An 18,381-nucleotide genomic window follows, 5' to 3' on the forward strand; every position below is an offset into this window, starting at 1 on the left:
TATGTAAGTTAACTGTGATATTTAGTTACTTGTGATGTATTAGGTACCTGTGATATGTAAGTTAACTGTGATATTTAGTTACTTGTGATGTATTAGGTACCTGTGATATGTAAGTTAACTGTGATATTTAGTTACTTGTGATGTATTAGGTACCTGTGATATGTAAGTTAACTGTGATATTTAGTTACTTGTGATGTATTAGGTACCTGTGATATGTAAGTTAACTGTGATATTTAGTTACTTGTGATGTATTAGGTACCTGTGATATGTAAGTTAACTGTGATATTTAGTTACTTGTGATGTATTAGGTACCTGTGATATGTAAGTTAACTGTGATATTTAGTTACTTGTGATGTATTAGGTACCTGTGATATGTAAGTTAACTGTGATATTTAGTTACTTGTGATGTATTAGGTACCTGTGATATGTAAGTTAACTGTGATATTTAGTTACTTGTGATGTATACGCTACCTTTGATATATAAGTTACCTGTGTGGAATATCGTGAAGATGAAATCGAAACCGTTATCATTATACCATGAGTCGCTCTTGAAAAATACAGTCATACTGGAACCGGTTGTGACGTAGTCACCCTTCGGCCTTTCATCCCCACACATTTTCCTTGGCAATCCTGCATTGATAATGGAAAAGATTATAGACACGTGTATTTGTCTTATACCGTATGATGATAATTAATCCGACATTTCAGGAAATCAAATGTAACAGAAGATGGTTTCAAAGAAATATGTTGTAGGGTTTGCTTCTCCAAATCTGTATGAGCTATCTCGAGGAATTTCGAGCACATTTTTTTCGAAAACATTATTCTCTGGGTAGAGCTTTATATCTACGCGCATGCATGTGATGTGTCTGGGTGAAAACATGGCGGCGAGAGTAGATCGCCTGTAAGACCGGCAGAGATGAAATGGCATGCATACCTCCGAGAAGACACGTACTCAGCTTGCTTTGTGCTTAAAATGAAAGTGCAGAACCAAGGGCTGTAAGTAGTATGAAAGTTTGGACTTTTGGAATGTGTTTATGGGCCGAAAACGGAATATTAACAGGCGAAGGTCTGACGGTGCGGGCCACTCACCCGTGACCACTATTAGTGACACGCATACAGGTACAACCAGCACGCGCAGCCCAAGTGAATGTCAGACTGTATTAAGTGATGTTTTAGCAAGTGCACACAGAGAGTTATATTGTCACCACATAAACACTATGTCACAGCCTCAACCGCAAGTTCCATCGGAAATGTTTTACACTTCAGGGGTACAAGGAACATGTAATATTGCCTCGTCCCCACCCCCCTACCCGCCCCAGTCGTCACCTCGGCTTGACATGGTTATCCACGATATTTACAACAGACTCGCCAAACTGGACGTCTTGGATCAAATTAATATTAAACTGAATACAATGGACGAAAAATTGTGTAGCATGGATAAATCTATCGTTGATATCAAACGCGAGCTGACTATCCATTCGGAACGTATAGAGAATAGTGACTTTCACTACTCCTTGTTGGAGGAACGTCTCTCCAAAGTTGAGCAACAACGTGATGAGGCCCAGCAACAGACATACGAGGTCAAGGAAATGCTGCTCGAGGACCAGACACGATCCATGAAAATCAACTTGTTGTTTGGGGGCATTCCAGAGACGGAGACTGGCACGGAAACTCACCCTAAAGATACCGAAGCAGTACTTCATGATTTCATAAAGAATGAGCTTGGAATAGAGGATGATATACCGTTCCAAGTGGTGCACCGACTCCGTCCACGACATGATGGCAGGCCACGCTCGATCGTGGCGGTATTTAGTAATAGGAAAGATAAGGACAGAGTATTATCAGCGGCTCCCACTAAATTACACTCCAAACCGATGTATCACGTCAATGAACAGTTCCCATATGAAATCAATGAAAGACGTAAAATACTCTATCCTGTCATGAAAGAGGCGAAAAGAAAGAACCAAGCGGTAAGAATGAGAGCTGATAAACTCTTCATTAACGGCCAGCGCTACTTCCCACCACCACCCGGACCGACATCACACCAACCACTGCCTAGCCATGGGGTTCGTGTTCAGCAGCAGAATCCGAACAACCCAGTCAGACCCAATCCCCCCGGAACCAATGCAGGTGGATACCGCTAGGGGTGCGCAACAAGAGGTCCCCCCTATGAACATTCTCGTGAGAAAAAAACCCTTAAGTTTTCTGTACTTAACGTCTGTGGACTTAAGTCCAAATTGATATTACTTGAATTTATAGAAACCATTAAATCCAATGATATACTAGTTGTGCTCGAGAGTAAAACTGATAAATATGACGCACTGGAATTGCCCATTGGTTATACATATCATGCTAAACATCGAAAATCTTGTAAAAAGAAATCAGGCGGTATTGTTGTAATTTATAAAGAGAAAATGAAAAGTCATTTAAAATTTCATTGTACAGAAACTGAATATATCCAGTGGATGACAGTTTCAAAAAAACTACTGGATACAGATTCTGATGCATTATTTGGATGTGTATACTTGCCTCCAGAAAATTCAAAATACATTAATAATGATGCATTTAATGATATTGAAAATGAATTACTAGACTTGTCAAACGGACACAAATATGTTGCACTAATGGGTGATTTTAATGCGAGAACTAAAGTCCTACCAGACTATGTTATTCCTGATCAAACTTTTCTTGAATCACTGCATATTACTGTAAATGATGAATTATACGCATACATGTATGACTTTGAAAAATTACCTGTATATCAAATTCCTTTGGATCGATATAGTGAAGATAAATGTAACCCGAATAACTTCGGGTATCAACTTCTAGATCTATGTAAAAGAACTAATTTATACATTGCTAATGGAAGAGTTGGAAAAGATCGTCATATTGGTAAAAAAACATGTAACGATGTCAGTTTAGTAGATTATTTGATTGTCTCATCAGAATTATTTAATATTATTGAAGATTTTGAAGTGAAAGAATTTGATCCACTGCTCTCTGATGTACATTGTCGCTTAGAATTTAATTGCACTTGTAATGATAGCTACTCCCCTAAATATCCCCCTAAAGTGACCATGGAATGCAACGATTTTGTAAAATGGAAGCCAAACAAAAGGCAAGAATTTTCAAACCATATTGAAGGAAATGAAACTGTTAGACTGGCAGTTTTACTGCAAACGATAAATGATATATCAAACCAATCTGAGATGGATGATGTTGTACATGAAATAAGAAATATTTTCTCTGATACTTGTAAATCCGTTTTTGGTGTTAAAAAGAATGTATACACGCCTTGTAATAATGACAAAAACACTAAACAATGGTTTTCACATGAATGTGCCAAGAAAAGACGCGAGTTTAATATCGCTAAGCATAACTATAAAATGATAAAAAATAATTTGAATAGGAAAAGGTTGAAAAGGAAAGGTAAAGAATATCGTATTACTATGAAAAAATGTTATATAAACTTCCAAGATAAAATGGAGGGAGAAATAAGAAAAACCTCAAAAAGTGATCCTAAAAAGTTTTGGGATATCTTGAACAAAATAGATTGTACGAGGAAAAATATCAAAGTAGATAAAAAAATAGATGAAATTTTCAATTATTTTAAAAATCTTAATACTGATAACAGTGATGTGGAAGAATTTCAGTTACCTACATTAGATGAAAATATGTATGACCATGTTTTAAATGGTCCAATAACTGAGACAGAGATAAGGAAATCTGTTAAACATCTTAGTAATAATAAAGCATGTGGAAACGATGAGATCCTGAATGAACATATAAAATATTCTTTAGAGCCTTTTATAAATATATATGTCAAATTATTTAATACAATATTAGATACTGGTATAATACCTAAGTCATGGACTGTGGGGCTAATTAAACCAATATACAAAAACAAGGGCGACATTAATGACCTTGACAACTATAGAGCAATAACTTTAGTATCGTGTTTGGGAAAACTTTTTACATCTATACTAAATGATAGATTGAATCAATTATCTGATCAAATAAATCTTATTCATGGAAGCCAAGCTGGCTTTAGGAAAGGTTATTCTACTACAGAAAATATATTTGTAATGCAAACACTAATATCAATGTATTTCTCCTATAATAAAAAGTTATATTGTTCATTCATTGACTTTAAAAAAGCCTTTGATACAGTGTGGAGGGTTGGACTTTGGGAAAAAATGCTGAGAAGCAATATCAATGGCAAAATACTAAATGTAATCTATAACTTATATACTGATACTAAGTCATGTGTAAAAAATGGAAACGAGCAGACTCAGTTCTTCACGAGCAATATCGGTTTAAAACAAGGGGAAAATTTATCGCCATTTTTATTTTCGATCTACTTGAATGATCTAGAGGAGTTCCTGTCTAATAATGAGGTGAAATGTCTCAAAGATATTGATAATCTTAGTCAAAATTGTATTGGAATGTACCTAAAATTGTTTATTTTGTTATATGCGGATGACACTGTTGTACTGGCAGAATCGCCCGAGGGTCTACAGAAAGCTTTAGATGTCTTCGGCGATTATTGTAAAATATGGAAATTACATGTTAATACAAATAAATCTAAAATAGTTGTCTTTTCAAAACGAAAATCGAAAATCAATAGTACATTTATGCTTTGCGGAGAGGAAATTGAAATTGTAGATTCTTATCCGTACCTTGGGTTATTGTTTAACTATACTGGAAACTTTGGTAAGGCGAAAAAGAAACTAGCTGAACAAGCCCAGAAAGCATTATTTGCTTTATATAGGAAAATCAGAAATATCAATTTACCAGTAGACCTACAGTTTGAACTTTTTGATACATTAATATTGCCTATACTGTTATACGCGTCAGAGATATGGGGATTCGAAAATATTACCCTCTTGGAAACGATACATTTGAAATTTATAAAAAAAGTTCTCAATTTAAGGAAATCTACGCCTAATTATATGGTATATGGAGAATCGGGACGTTTTCCTTTAGAAAATACTATTAAAAATAGAATGATTTTATTTTGGCACAAACTAATAACAGAAAATGGTAAAGTATCGAGTCAGTTATATAATATTATACATGCAATGCACGAAACGGGCGCATTTCACTCGAAGTGGCTAAATTTTATCAAAACTACACTAAATGATCTAGGGTTGACATATATCTGGACATCTCAAAAAGTGACTACTCTAGAACGACAAAAACTTAAACATATTATAACACAAACGCTTAATGACCAGTTTATTCAAAAGTGGTATGCCGATATCGAAAAAAGTAGTAGAGGACAAAATTATCTATTATTTAAATCTAATTTTGGTTTTGAAAATTACTTAACTCAATTAAACAAGAGGGATCGTGTTGTGTTTTGCAAATTTCGCTCGTCAAACTTTCCGCTGCCCCTGGAAACTGGCCGTTGGATGGGAATTCCTCGAGAGGAAAGAGAATGTACTTTTTGTAATAGAAATGAAACAGGAGATGAATTTCATTATTTGTTTAAATGTCAACAAGAATCCATACGCCAGATTAGGGAAAAATTTATTCCAAAATATTATTACACCAATCCAAATGTTGATAAAATGAAAGGAATGTTCACAATATGTAACAAACAATTAATCAAAAGGGTTAGTACATTTCTTGTAAAACTGCAAATAATTATAAAAAAATAACAATTGAAATAAATCAGTATGTCAAAAATACTATACTTTGCATTATGATTATGGCAGTGAAGATAATTTGCTGTGAAAATTGAGTATCCAATACATATATGACTAATGCTGATAAATCTGGTCATATATATTCTTCTGTGTCACATGCATGAACTAATGCGGAATCTGTTCATGTGTAATCTACTCTCACTCGTGTGAACTAATGCTGAATCTGTTCACATGTAATCTACATGTGTGAAATAATGCTAAATCTGTCCTTGTATAATACTACTGTTTCACATGTATGAAATGAGGATGTGTAATCTTACTGTTTCACATGTATGAAATAATTATGTGTAAACTTACTGTTTCACATGTAAGAAAATAATGTTGAATCTGTCAAGTATAACCTTACTGTTACTTTGTAACAATACATCTGATACATATGTACATCAAACAATGTGAAATATTGCTGAATCTATCTATGAAATATTGCTGAATCTATCTAAGAAATATTGCTGAATCTATCTATGAAATATTGCTGAATCTGTCTATGAAATAATGCTGAATCTGTCTATGAAATAATGCTTAATCTGTCCATGTGTAATCTACTCTCTCGGTCATGTTTTATTTTGATTGATGTTATTTTGTTTGACCTCTTGTTACACACTTTGTGTGTCAGAGCGTAATAAAAAAAAAATCTTGAAAAATCTTGAAAGTCACCTTGACTTACGAATAGCTTTACCTGGTATTGTCGGGGCTGACGTTGTGTTCCCGTCATGTATTTGAAGGTAATCATCGTCACAGAAAGGCTCATACTCGACATCGAGGCGGCGGAAGACAACCACGAAGCGGTGAGAATCGGCTGTACGTATAGTGACGGTACAACTCATGTTTGGTTTGTATTTTGAAGTCCGCGTGGGACGGAGTCGTCCGGCTTGTTTCCCAAATACGTCCACGTGGACAGTCTCCCCACACTTCTCTTCCATGTACAGCGAAACTGTAACAGAAAAGAAGAAATCCGTGAAATTTCACCCTTGAGTGAAATCCCCAGTGGTTCTCTTATCATGGTATCATATCGGCTATGAGTTCCAGTGTTGTAATCGTCTGTTGACGTAGCGGTACATTGTCTGCCTAAAATTATGAAGTTGAGAAAAATATCCAGGTTGAAATATGACAAAGGGACTATTGGAAATAAAAAGATACTATGACTAATAATCAAGACAGATATGGCAGTCATAACGAAAGAGTTGGATAGAAGAATTTAACCCTACTGGAGCAACATACATGGTTCTTATCAACACAAAACGTCATATCAAGTCAAGAAAACACTTAGAAGCAGTAACAACGCCAAGGACAAACACGTCACAGATTACAGCAACAACAAAATACAGGATCATTCCGTTTAAGAATCACGCCGGTTTAAAACAAAGGAGGGGGGCAATCAAGGAGGGACATTGATGAAAGATTAAGTATGAATTAAAGAGTTTTACGAAAGAAAGTGAAGTAACAGTATTACTCTTTCTTTTCTGCTGAATATAATGCAACTCTACTGACAGTGTAAACAATGTAATATTATAGACAATAATGTAACAGTAATGACAGTGTAAATAAGGTAATATTATAGACAATACTGTAACAGTAATGACAACGTAAACAATGTAATATTATAGACAATAATGTAACAGTAATGACAGTGTAAACAATGTAATATTATAGACATTACTGTAACAGTAATGACAGTGTAAACAATGTAATATTATAGACAATATTGTAACTGTACTGACAGTGTAAACGATGTAATATTATAGACAATATTGTAACAGTAATGACAGTGTAAACAATGTAATATTATAGACAATATTGTAACAGTAATGACAGTGTAAACAATGTAATATTATAGACAATTATGTAACAGTAATGACAGTGTAAACAATGTAATATTATAGACAATTATGTAACAGTAATGACAGTGTAAACAATGTAATATTATAGACAATATTGTAACAGTAATGACAGTGTAAACAATGTAATATTATAGACAATATTGTAACAGTAATGACAGTGTAAACAATGTAATATTATAGACAATATTGTAACAGTACTGACAGTGTAAACAATGTAATATTATAGACAATAATGTAACAGTACTTACAGTGTAAACAATGTAATATTATAGACAATATTGTTACAGTACTGACAGTGTAAACAATGTTATGTTATAGACAATATTGTAACAGTAATGACAGTGTAAACAATGTAATATTATAGACAATACTGTAACAGTAATGACAGTGTAAACAACGTAATATTGTAGACAATATTGTAATAGTAATGACAGTGTAAACAATGTAATATTATAGACAATATTGTAATAGTAATGACAGCGTATATCTGAATATATTAAAAATTCAACAGTATAAACAATAGGAATGACACACAGTATCCACACAGCCAACAATATAAACACTTTTAAAAAGTAACAATGTAAACATGATTAGGAATTTAACAGTATACCCAATTAGAAATAAATTGTTTACAATATAGCATTATCATAAATGTGTTACAATTAATGTTACAGTCTGTCATGCTCAGTGCACTATATCACAACATTACATATAAAGTGTAATATACTATAACATTACATATAAAGTGTAATATACTATAACATTACATATATAGTGTTATATACTATAACATCCCATACAAAGTGTAATATACTATAACATTACATATATAGTGTAATATACTATAACATTACATATAAAGTGTAATATACTATAACATTACACATATAGTGTAATATACTATAACATCCCATATAAAGTGTAATATACTACAACATTACATATATAGTGTAATATATTATAACATTACATATATAGTGTAATATACTATAACATTACATACATAGTGTAATATACTATAACATTACATATAAAGTGTAATTTACTATAACATTACATATGTAGTGTAATATACTATAACATTTCATTTCAACAAATTTTATTGACAAAGTTGATACAAGTCAATTGGATGGAATAACAGGCAAAGCCTCTATAAATTATCTCCAGCGGTGGCTAAATGAACGGATTCTATTATTTTTATTTGATTTAATTAATACATCAATTTTGAAATGAAAATTATAAAAAAAAAAATTATTAAAGGGATGTAACTCCTTCTTAATTAACATAACTGAAATACAAATACATTCACGCTTCTCACATCACACACAAAACACTTCCACAGGTATTATTTATTTTTATAACATTTTACAATTGTATATGAGCTATATAGCTATCAAATCACATAGATATTGGCAGACATTGACCAAAAGTCCATGTGCAAATATATGCACAGGTCACAGTCGCCAAAACTGTTAAGCTCTTATAGTTTTATATGAAAATATAAAGCTAGTCTATGTGTAATTCAATGTATAAGATGGAAACTGTAAAACAAGACAGATTGAACAAATCTTACAACATATCTTATACTATAACATTACATATAATGTAATAAACTATAACATTACATATATAGTGTTACATACTATAACATTACATATAAAGTGTAATATACTATAACATTACATATATAGTGTTATATACTATAACATTACATATAAAGTGTAATATACTATTACATTACATATATAGTGTAATATACTATAACATTACATATATAGTGTAACATACTATAACATTACATATATAGTGTTATATACTATAACATTACATATATAGTGTAATATACTATAACATTACATATACAGTGTAATATACTATAACATCCCATATAAAGTGTAATATACTACAACATTACATATATAGTGTAATATACTATAACATTACATATATAGTGTAACATACTATAACATTACATATATAGTGTAATATACTATAACATTACATATATAGTGTAATATACTATAACATTACATATACAGTGTAATATACTATAACATCCCATATAAAGTGTAATATACTACAACATTACATATATAGTGTAATATACTATAACATTACATATATAGTGTAATATACTATAACATTACATATATAGTGTAATATACTATAACATTACATATATAGTGTAATATACTATAACATCCCATATAAAGTGTAATATACTATAACATTACATATATAGTGTAATATACTATAACGTTACATATATAGTGTAATATACTATAGTATTACATATATAGTGTAATATACTATTACATTACATATAAAGTGTAATGCTATTCTAGTATGGCCCTTCCCCCAGGGAACTGTTCTCTTATAGTGTTGTCTGGGGAGGTATAGTGCCGTTTATTATAGTATTTTATAACTTTCCATATACATTTCAGTATATCATCACTTTACATAGTTACACTTTGTTGTTAATTACTACGTCATAAATCACAGCGTAGTTTACTATAACATTGTTTTCTTATTGTAGTTTACCCTATCATTCTATATACCGTTACCTAGTAATATAACATTCCTCGTTAACTTAACAATCCAAAAACCGTCGAGTTCACGTGCGGCCGCCTGTCTGTTAGATTGATCGCACTATTCAAAATAGACGGTGGTAATGTTTTTTCTTGTCTTGCCCTGTTCTAAACAAGGCATTTATCTCGCTTGTCAGTGATGTGATTACCAGAGTACAGCACAACCAATCACAACACGTTCTATATGTTAATCCCAAGTATACACAGTTCGCTCATCATTCGCCAATGAACTTTTGAAATTAAAGTGTTTTTCTTTTTTAAATCCTTTCCGTTTAAATTCATTTTCCCCTCCTATTAGACGGTGATATATACGATGTTTGCACCTGATATATTTCTACATTATGGTAGCAGTCATCTTATCTTGAACAAAATGGAAAGACGCTTTGAAAGTTTGGCTATCAATCAGTCCGCACTGTCGTCTACAGCCGAAGTGTCAATGTTTGAAATAAGACACATGTCTGTATACATCATCCCAGGGACAGTTACATATCGGTGACAAAGCGTCGGACACTTGTTTACTTCCAATGATACAACTCAGAAGGCAAACAGACCAATCAAGAACTTAAGATGAATGAACACCGACTTTGCGCTCTACGCATCACTCCGACGAATAAAACTACAAGAGAATACTGAAGCGTCAACAAAATAATGTTAAGAACTAAAAATCGATAAAAACCAGGGCAAAATGAACAAATGAAAGGTTTACATGGTGACCCTTGAAACAGAACAAGGAGAATAAGACCAGGTGTTCCGGAAGGGAACGCGTCTTCTTCTTCTTGGCAAAGTCAAAGTAATGTCATGTCGTCCTCATAGTAGCGACAGTAAAAACAAACTGCGCATGAATGAGCTTAAAAAGTATTAATAAAGCCGGCCCAACGAAACTAGAGTTATGGCCTAAATTGCGTCAGACAAGCAAATACCTGTATGACCTTCTTTAATTCCGAGACGTAAAATAAACCTACGTTAATCTTAAAGTTTACTCCATATGTATCACACTGACAAGAGGGAGGAGGAGAAGGATGCAGGGCGAATAAGGCGAGAGTTGAGAAATAGGAGCAGGGGGGACATATCTTTAGAAGATTTTCTTCATGTTGAATAAATACAAATAATTTGTTTTGCTGCACTTCCTGGTAAGGATCTAAAGGTAATGTAGTTTAACAGCTGGAGGTCATCGGGTACGAATAGATGGGGAAGTTATAACACAGGTGTGTCACATGTTAAATGTGTGTTCTGTGTTGGGGTGGCAGCAAAACAAGATACTGAATTGATTAGGTGTCTGCTATATTGGACAGTATTGGATAATCATCATTCATTAGATATCCATGACAGAGCCGGTAAGGTAGAATTTTAAACATATAGAGGCACTCTTTGTTCAAGTGTACTTCCTGTGTAAATTCCACGACGGATTTGTAATATTAATTTGATATGGGGCGTTCCTCTTCTACCCCAGTACGTTTGCCAGTGGAAAGTTGATTCAAAGCATTTGTCAGTATTGGGAAATATTCTAAAACGGTGACACTGCTTAGACATATAAATAATCATAATAGAACGACGAGACAGATGGGTTTGGTACATGGATAAGGTTTTATAGTCACCTTTATTCAACTGATTCTCACAGTAAGAGGCAATTACATATAAGGGGATGAAAGTGCAAATTAGACAGTATAGCAGACATCTATACAAAGACATATAGGCCACAGTTAATCTAATAAAGTGTAAGTAAGCTAGGAACAAGGTTATAATGAAGCAGCTTACAAAGGATGAGAACGAGATGATATCACCATGGCATTGGGTACAGTGTGTTTATATCGATATCTCAGTGACGTGTGTTAACGGACTTACAACGGTGACAGATGTCTGATTATCACAACAGGTAGCAAGTGTATAAATATCACCTAAATAAGTAACTCGTGTATCAATATCACACCGGGTAGTTAGTGTATAAATATCACCTAAATAAGTAACTCGTGTATCAATATCATACCGGGTAATTAGTGTATTAATCTAACCACATTTGATAGTTGACTTATAAATCAAACCAATATCGGTAGTTAGTGTTAAAGTCTAACCACAATAGGTAATCCGTATTTAAATCTAACCATTTAAGATGGTTAACCTAGGTAGTTAATGTTAATACTAACCATCATAGGTAGTTAGAGTTATAATCTAACTACTAAAGGTAGTTAAAGTTAAAATCTAATCACTAAAGGTAGTTAGTGTTTAAATCTAACCACTAGCTAGCTACCTTACCACTATAGCTGGGAGGTAATTAATGTCTGGATCTAACCACTAGCTAGCTACCTTACCACTATAGCTGGGAGGTAATTAATGTCTGGATCTAACCACTAGCTAGCTACCTTACCACTAGCTGGGAGGTAGTTGATGTCTGGATCTAACCACTGTAGGTAGCTAGCATAACTCTGTACATTTAAGAAATAAAGATAAAAGATAGTTTTGTTTGTGCTTACAACAAAGATAAAACAACATTCATATTTCCACCAAATTGGCAATTGTTGCTGTGGTGCCTGACAAAATCCTTTCCCCTTTTTTCATTATATTAACCAGTTTACTTGATCAGTTAGCTTTAGGAAAGATGATAAATTAAAACTAGCAGGTAAGCTTTGATACTAACTACATTTATATCATCCTACAAAATGGCGTCGACGTAGTGATCCATCAGTGTTTCCTGTCCCACAAGTGGCACCGCGAATATTCTCCATTAAACCCGTCAAGAAGGTCATGATGTGAAAGGTTGTAAGTCAAAGACCATACACATTGAACAATCATATTGGTCATTAACGTATGAAATAAACGTTTAAAACAAACATTTAACTTTCTCGAGTCTACAGGTCCCAACCAATATTTCAGTCCGTCATTTAAGCATTGTCAGAAATATCCTATAATGATGGAAATGTCTGTTTTGGATCAAACACACTTTCGTGCAGTATTTATTTTTATGTTGGCACTGTGAAATATTAAATGTCTGTTACTACGAAGAATCTTCCGAAAAGCGATTGCCTGGCTAATGATTTCTGTTTCTACCTAATTAAAGATGTAAGTGTAATAAACATCAAACGGTGTATAATAATGACTTTTCTATTAAAACAACTACTCACACTTTCCGAATCCATGCGCCATTCCAACACATAAGAAGAGGGTAACGAGAGCCAGATTCCCCATGGTGACCACAGTCGGCCGTAGGTACTCTCCACAATATGAGGCCTGAGTTGTAGGTAGGTTTAGACAGAAACGTCCGTCAGTGTAAGGTATCGGCCGTAGGTTTAGACAGAAACGTCCGTCAGTGTAACATACCTGTAATATACCAGTGACATTTAAATGCCTCACACGCTAACCATCAAGTCAGGGGAGCCACGTGTTCCCAGTACACCATGGCTGAGGCCCCGCCCACTACAGAGGCTTAAGTTGATACAACTACACCCCACATCCAGACGTCTGAAGGCTCTGTACCCGAACTGTATGGCAAGCCGACATTACATGTAATTACTGAAGAGAGGTTGCAAAATACTCATTAGAAATACGGAATAAGGAAGCATCCATTAAAAACATTTGTATACCGATGCGGGGAGCCAAACAAAGTAAATATCTCTCCTACACCATATGGTCATTAATTCCAATTAGGACTTATTAGTAGTGTTAGAGGTCGAATCGTTGAGAATCCATGTCTTGTCTTAACATTTAACATACAAAGACGTTTTTTAATATATCTGTAAAACAAAAATAGCCAAAGAATACCAAAGTATTAACAACACCGTCATTAAAACTCAAAATCGATAAAATTAGGACAAAATATAAATAAAAAAAGCCAGTGAAATAGGATAAGGAGTATAATGACCAAGTGTTCTAAAAGAATAAGACTCTTCCTCTTTATCAATCCAAACTGTTGTAAATCTAGGTCAAATCAAAGCAATTAGCCGTCCTGAAACGAGAAGCTTCGTAGTTTCAACGAAACAACTCATTGTAATAAGTAAAATTATTCCCAAATGAAATCATAATGTTGACCATAGATATTGCCAATAGTTTTCATCAACCTGTGTCCCTCAAAACCCGTGTTGTAAGTTTGTCCGTCAGCAGTTGACATACCCTACAAATCATCGTAGATTTTGGGAGCAAGGGCAATATTAACAAAAAATAGAGACTTGAAACCAGGCTCGTTCTAATAAACGGTATATCATTATCCAAACTTCCATAGGCTTTGGCTAATTATAGTATTATCCACGTGCTTGTAGTGTGTGGAAAAAAGCACCTTTAATAAATGTTTACACATCTCTGTGCTCTAATACACTTGGAGTCTCCTACAAGTTTGTAGGCTGGGGCTAGTACATCTTACATCATTTTCGACAAGTATTTCACTGGGGATATCCAACGTCTTCTTGCAGTTTTGTGTGTCTTCGTGTAGTATCGTAACTGTTCTGTGTGATTCATCATGGGGTTAGTTCACATCTCCTTCCTCATATCATGTGTTGTCAGCAGGGTTGACATTCTTTTCAGAAAATCGTTAGCACATGTCCGCAGGCTTAACACTGGGATTTTATTTATGAATATGATCATTTTACGGTAATGACGCGTTGCTGTTTGTGAAGCTTAACCTCGCCCCTAAACATCATGTATCGACCCTCAATACCGGAATTAGTGTTGTACTCTACAGCTGTTCAGGGAACTCTACAGCCTTTTTATTTACACTTCACACTAACGCCCGTGTCGAGCCGACACGACAACATCAATGTGGCTCAATACATCGTAAATGACATCACTCACACTATGATATAGATGTATTACGCCATTACACTCGAAAAGTCACATGTATATATATCATAGCGTTAACACACAAAAAAAGACAAAATATACCAGTTCCAAAAAAATAATGATAAAATATCCTACAGCCCTAATACAAAACGACAAAATAAACCATAGCGTCAATACACAAGGACAAAATATATCGCAGCCCCAAAACATGATGACAAAATAAACCATAGCACCAAAAACACAATGAAAAAATATCCTACAGCCCCAATACAAAACGACAAAATAAACCAGAGCACCAAAAATACAATGATAAAATATCCTACAGCCCCAATACAAAACGACAAAATATACCACAGCCCCAATACAAAACGACAAAATAAACCAGAGCATCAAAAATACAATGATAAAATATCCTACAGCCCCGNCCAGTTCCAAAAAAATAATGATAAAATATCCTACAGCCCTAATACATGTCCGATGATTTCGCATCAATCATCTTTCGATCGCAGAAGTCGTGATGCCAAGGAACAGCCCTAACACAATCCGTGTTAAATGATAAGAATAACTGTGACCGTACAGGTGTCAGTAGGATGCTGTGACCGTACAGGTACCAGTAGGATGCTGTGACCGTACAGGTCCCAGTAGGATGCTGTGACCGTACATGTACCAGTATGATGATGTGACCGTACAGGTACCAGTAGGATGCTGTGACCGTACAGGTACCAGTAGGATGCTGTGACTGTACAGGTACCAGTAGGATGCTGTGATCGTACAGGTACCAGTATGATGCTGTGATCGTACAGGTACCAGTATGATGCTGTGATCGTACAGGTACCAGTAGGATGCTGTGACCGAACAGGTGCCAGTATGATGCTGTGACCGTACAGGTTCCAGTATGATGCTGTGACCGTACAGGTTCCAGTATGATGATGTGACCGTACAGGTGCCAGTAGGATGCTGTGACCGTACAGGGACCAGTAGGATGCTGTGACTGTACAGGTACCAGGAGGATGCTGTGATCGTACAGGTACCAGTAGGATGCTGTGACCGTACAGGTGCCAGTAGAATGCTGTGACCGTACAGGTGTCAGAATGATGCTGTGACCGTAAGGTGCCAGTAGGATGCTGTGACCGTTCAGGTGTCAGTAGGATGCTGTGACCGTTCAGGTGTCAGTATGATGCTGTGACCGTACAGGTGCCAGTAGGATGCTGTGACCGTACAGGTACCAGTAGGATGATGTGACCGTACAGGTACCAGTAGGATGCTGTGACCGAACAGGTGCCAGTATGATGCTGTGACCGTACAGGTGCCAGTATGATGCTGTGACCGTACATGTACCAGTAGGATGCTGTGACCGTACAGGTGTCAAAATGATGCTGTGACCGTACAGGTACCAGTAAGATGATGTGACCGTACAGGTACCAGTATGATGTATGACCGTACAGGTACCAGTAGGATGCTGTGACCGTACAGGTGCCAGTAGGATACTTTGAACGTACAGGTGTCAGTATGATGCTGTGACCGGACATGTACCAGTAGGATGCTGTTACCGTACAGGTGTCAAAATGATGCTGTGACCGTCCAGTTACCAGTATATGCTGTGACTGTACAGGTACCAGTATGATGCATGACCGTACAGGTACCAGTGGTATACTTTGACCGTACAGGTGCTAGTATGATGCTGTGACCGTCCAGGTGCCAGTATGATGCTGGGACCGTACAGGTACCAGTATGTTGTGTGACCGTACAGGTGCCAGTAGGATACTGTGACCGTACAGGTGTCAAAAAGATGCTGTGACCGTACAGGGGTGAGAATGATGCTGTGACCGTCAGGTACAAGTAGGATGCTGTGACCGTACGGGTGCCAGTATGATGCTGTGCCCGTACAGGTACCAGTATGTTGTGTGACCGTACAGGTGCCAGCAGGATACTTTGACCGAACAGGTGTCAGTATGATGCTGTGACCGGACATGTACCAGTAGGATGCTGCGACCGTACAGGTGTCAAAAAGATGCTGTGACCGTACATGTACCAGTAGGATGCTGCGACCGTACATGTACCAGTATGATGATGTGCCCGTACAGGTACCAGTACATGCTGTGACCGTACAGGTCCCCGTATGATGCTGTGACCGTACGGGTGCCAGTATGATGCTGTGGCCGTACAGGTAGCAGTAGGATACTATGACCGTACAGGTGTCAAAAAGATGCTGTGACCGTACATGAACCAGTATGATGATGTGACCGTACAGGGACCAGTAGGATGCTGTGACTGTACAGGTACCAGTATGATGATGTGCCCGTACAGGTACCAGTGGGATACTTTGACCGTACAGGTCCCAGTAGGATGCTGCGACCGTACATGTACCAGTAGGATGCTGTTACCGTACAGGTGTCAAAATGGTGCTGTGACCGTACAGGTACTAGTAGGATGCTGTGACCGTACAGCTACCAGTAGGATGCTGTGAGCGTACAGGTACCAGTAGGATGCTGTGACCGTACAGGTGTCAGAATGATGCTGTGACCGTACAGGTACAAGTAGGATGCTGTGACCGTACAGGTACCAGTATATATATGATGCTGTGACCGTACAGGTACCAGTATGATGATGTGACCGTACAGGTACCAGTAGGATGCTGTGACCGTACAGGTACCCAGTAGGATGCTGTGACTGTACAGGTACCAGTAGGATGCTGTGATCGTACAGGTACCAGTATGATGCTGTGACCGTACAGGGACCAGTATGATGATGTGACCGTACAGGTACCAGTAGGATGCTGTGACCGTACAGGTACCCAGTAGGATGCTGTGACTGTACAGGTACCAGTAGGATGCTGTGATCGTACAGGTACCAGTATGATGCTGTGACCGTACAGGTGCCAGTAGGATACTTTGACCGTACAGGTACCAGTATGATGCTGTGACCGTACAGGGACCAGTATGATGATGTGACCGTACAGGTACCAGTGGGATGCTGTGACCGTACAGGTGCCAGTATGGTGCTGTGACCGTACAGGTACCAGTAGGATGCTGTGACCGTACAGGGGTCAGAATGATGCTGTGACCGTACAGGTACAAGTAGGATGCTGTGAACGTACAGGTACCAGTATATATATGATGCTGTGACCGTACAGGTACCAGTAGGATACTTTGACCGTACAGGTGTCAGTATGATGCTGTGACCGTACAGGTGCCAGTAGGATACTTTGACCGAACAGGTGTCAGTATGATGCTGTGACCGTACAGGTGCCAGTAGGATACTTTGACCGTACAGGTACCAGTATGATGCTGTGACCGTACAGGGACCAGTATGATGATGTGACCGTACAGGTACCAGTATGATGCTGTGACCGTACAGGTGTCAGACTGATGTTGATCATCGATTGCTGATTAGTGAACGGCAGGTTAACTAAAGATGGTCCATCAGATATGACGGGTCTCTCGTGTTGGTTAAGGAACGAGTCTCCTATAAGGTGTAGAA

At 36.5% G+C, this 18,381-nt stretch overlaps 1 protein-coding gene across 1 annotated transcript; it reads right to left on the reverse strand.

Annotated features, from left to right (window-relative positions):
- Nucleotides 1-489: 489 nt before the first annotated feature.
- LOC110451529 (tumor necrosis factor-inducible gene 6 protein-like) lies at nucleotides 490-13,464 on the reverse strand (the record flags this gene model as incomplete). The annotated part of the gene is made up of 3 exons (XM_021499606.1): nucleotides 13,254-13,464; nucleotides 6,388-6,642; nucleotides 490-630 (listed from the first exon to the last, which is right to left on the reverse strand). Coding segments are annotated over exons 1-3 (460 nt in total), but the record flags the coding sequence as incomplete, so codon positions are not given.
- Nucleotides 13,465-18,381: the final 4,917 nt, after the last annotated feature.

This window comes from Mizuhopecten yessoensis, unplaced genomic scaffold (assembly GCF_002113885.1).
Source record: "Mizuhopecten yessoensis strain PY_sf001 unplaced genomic scaffold, ASM211388v2 scaffold651, whole genome shotgun sequence".
Lineage (NCBI taxonomy): Eukaryota > Metazoa > Mollusca > Bivalvia > Pectinida > Pectinidae > Mizuhopecten > Mizuhopecten yessoensis.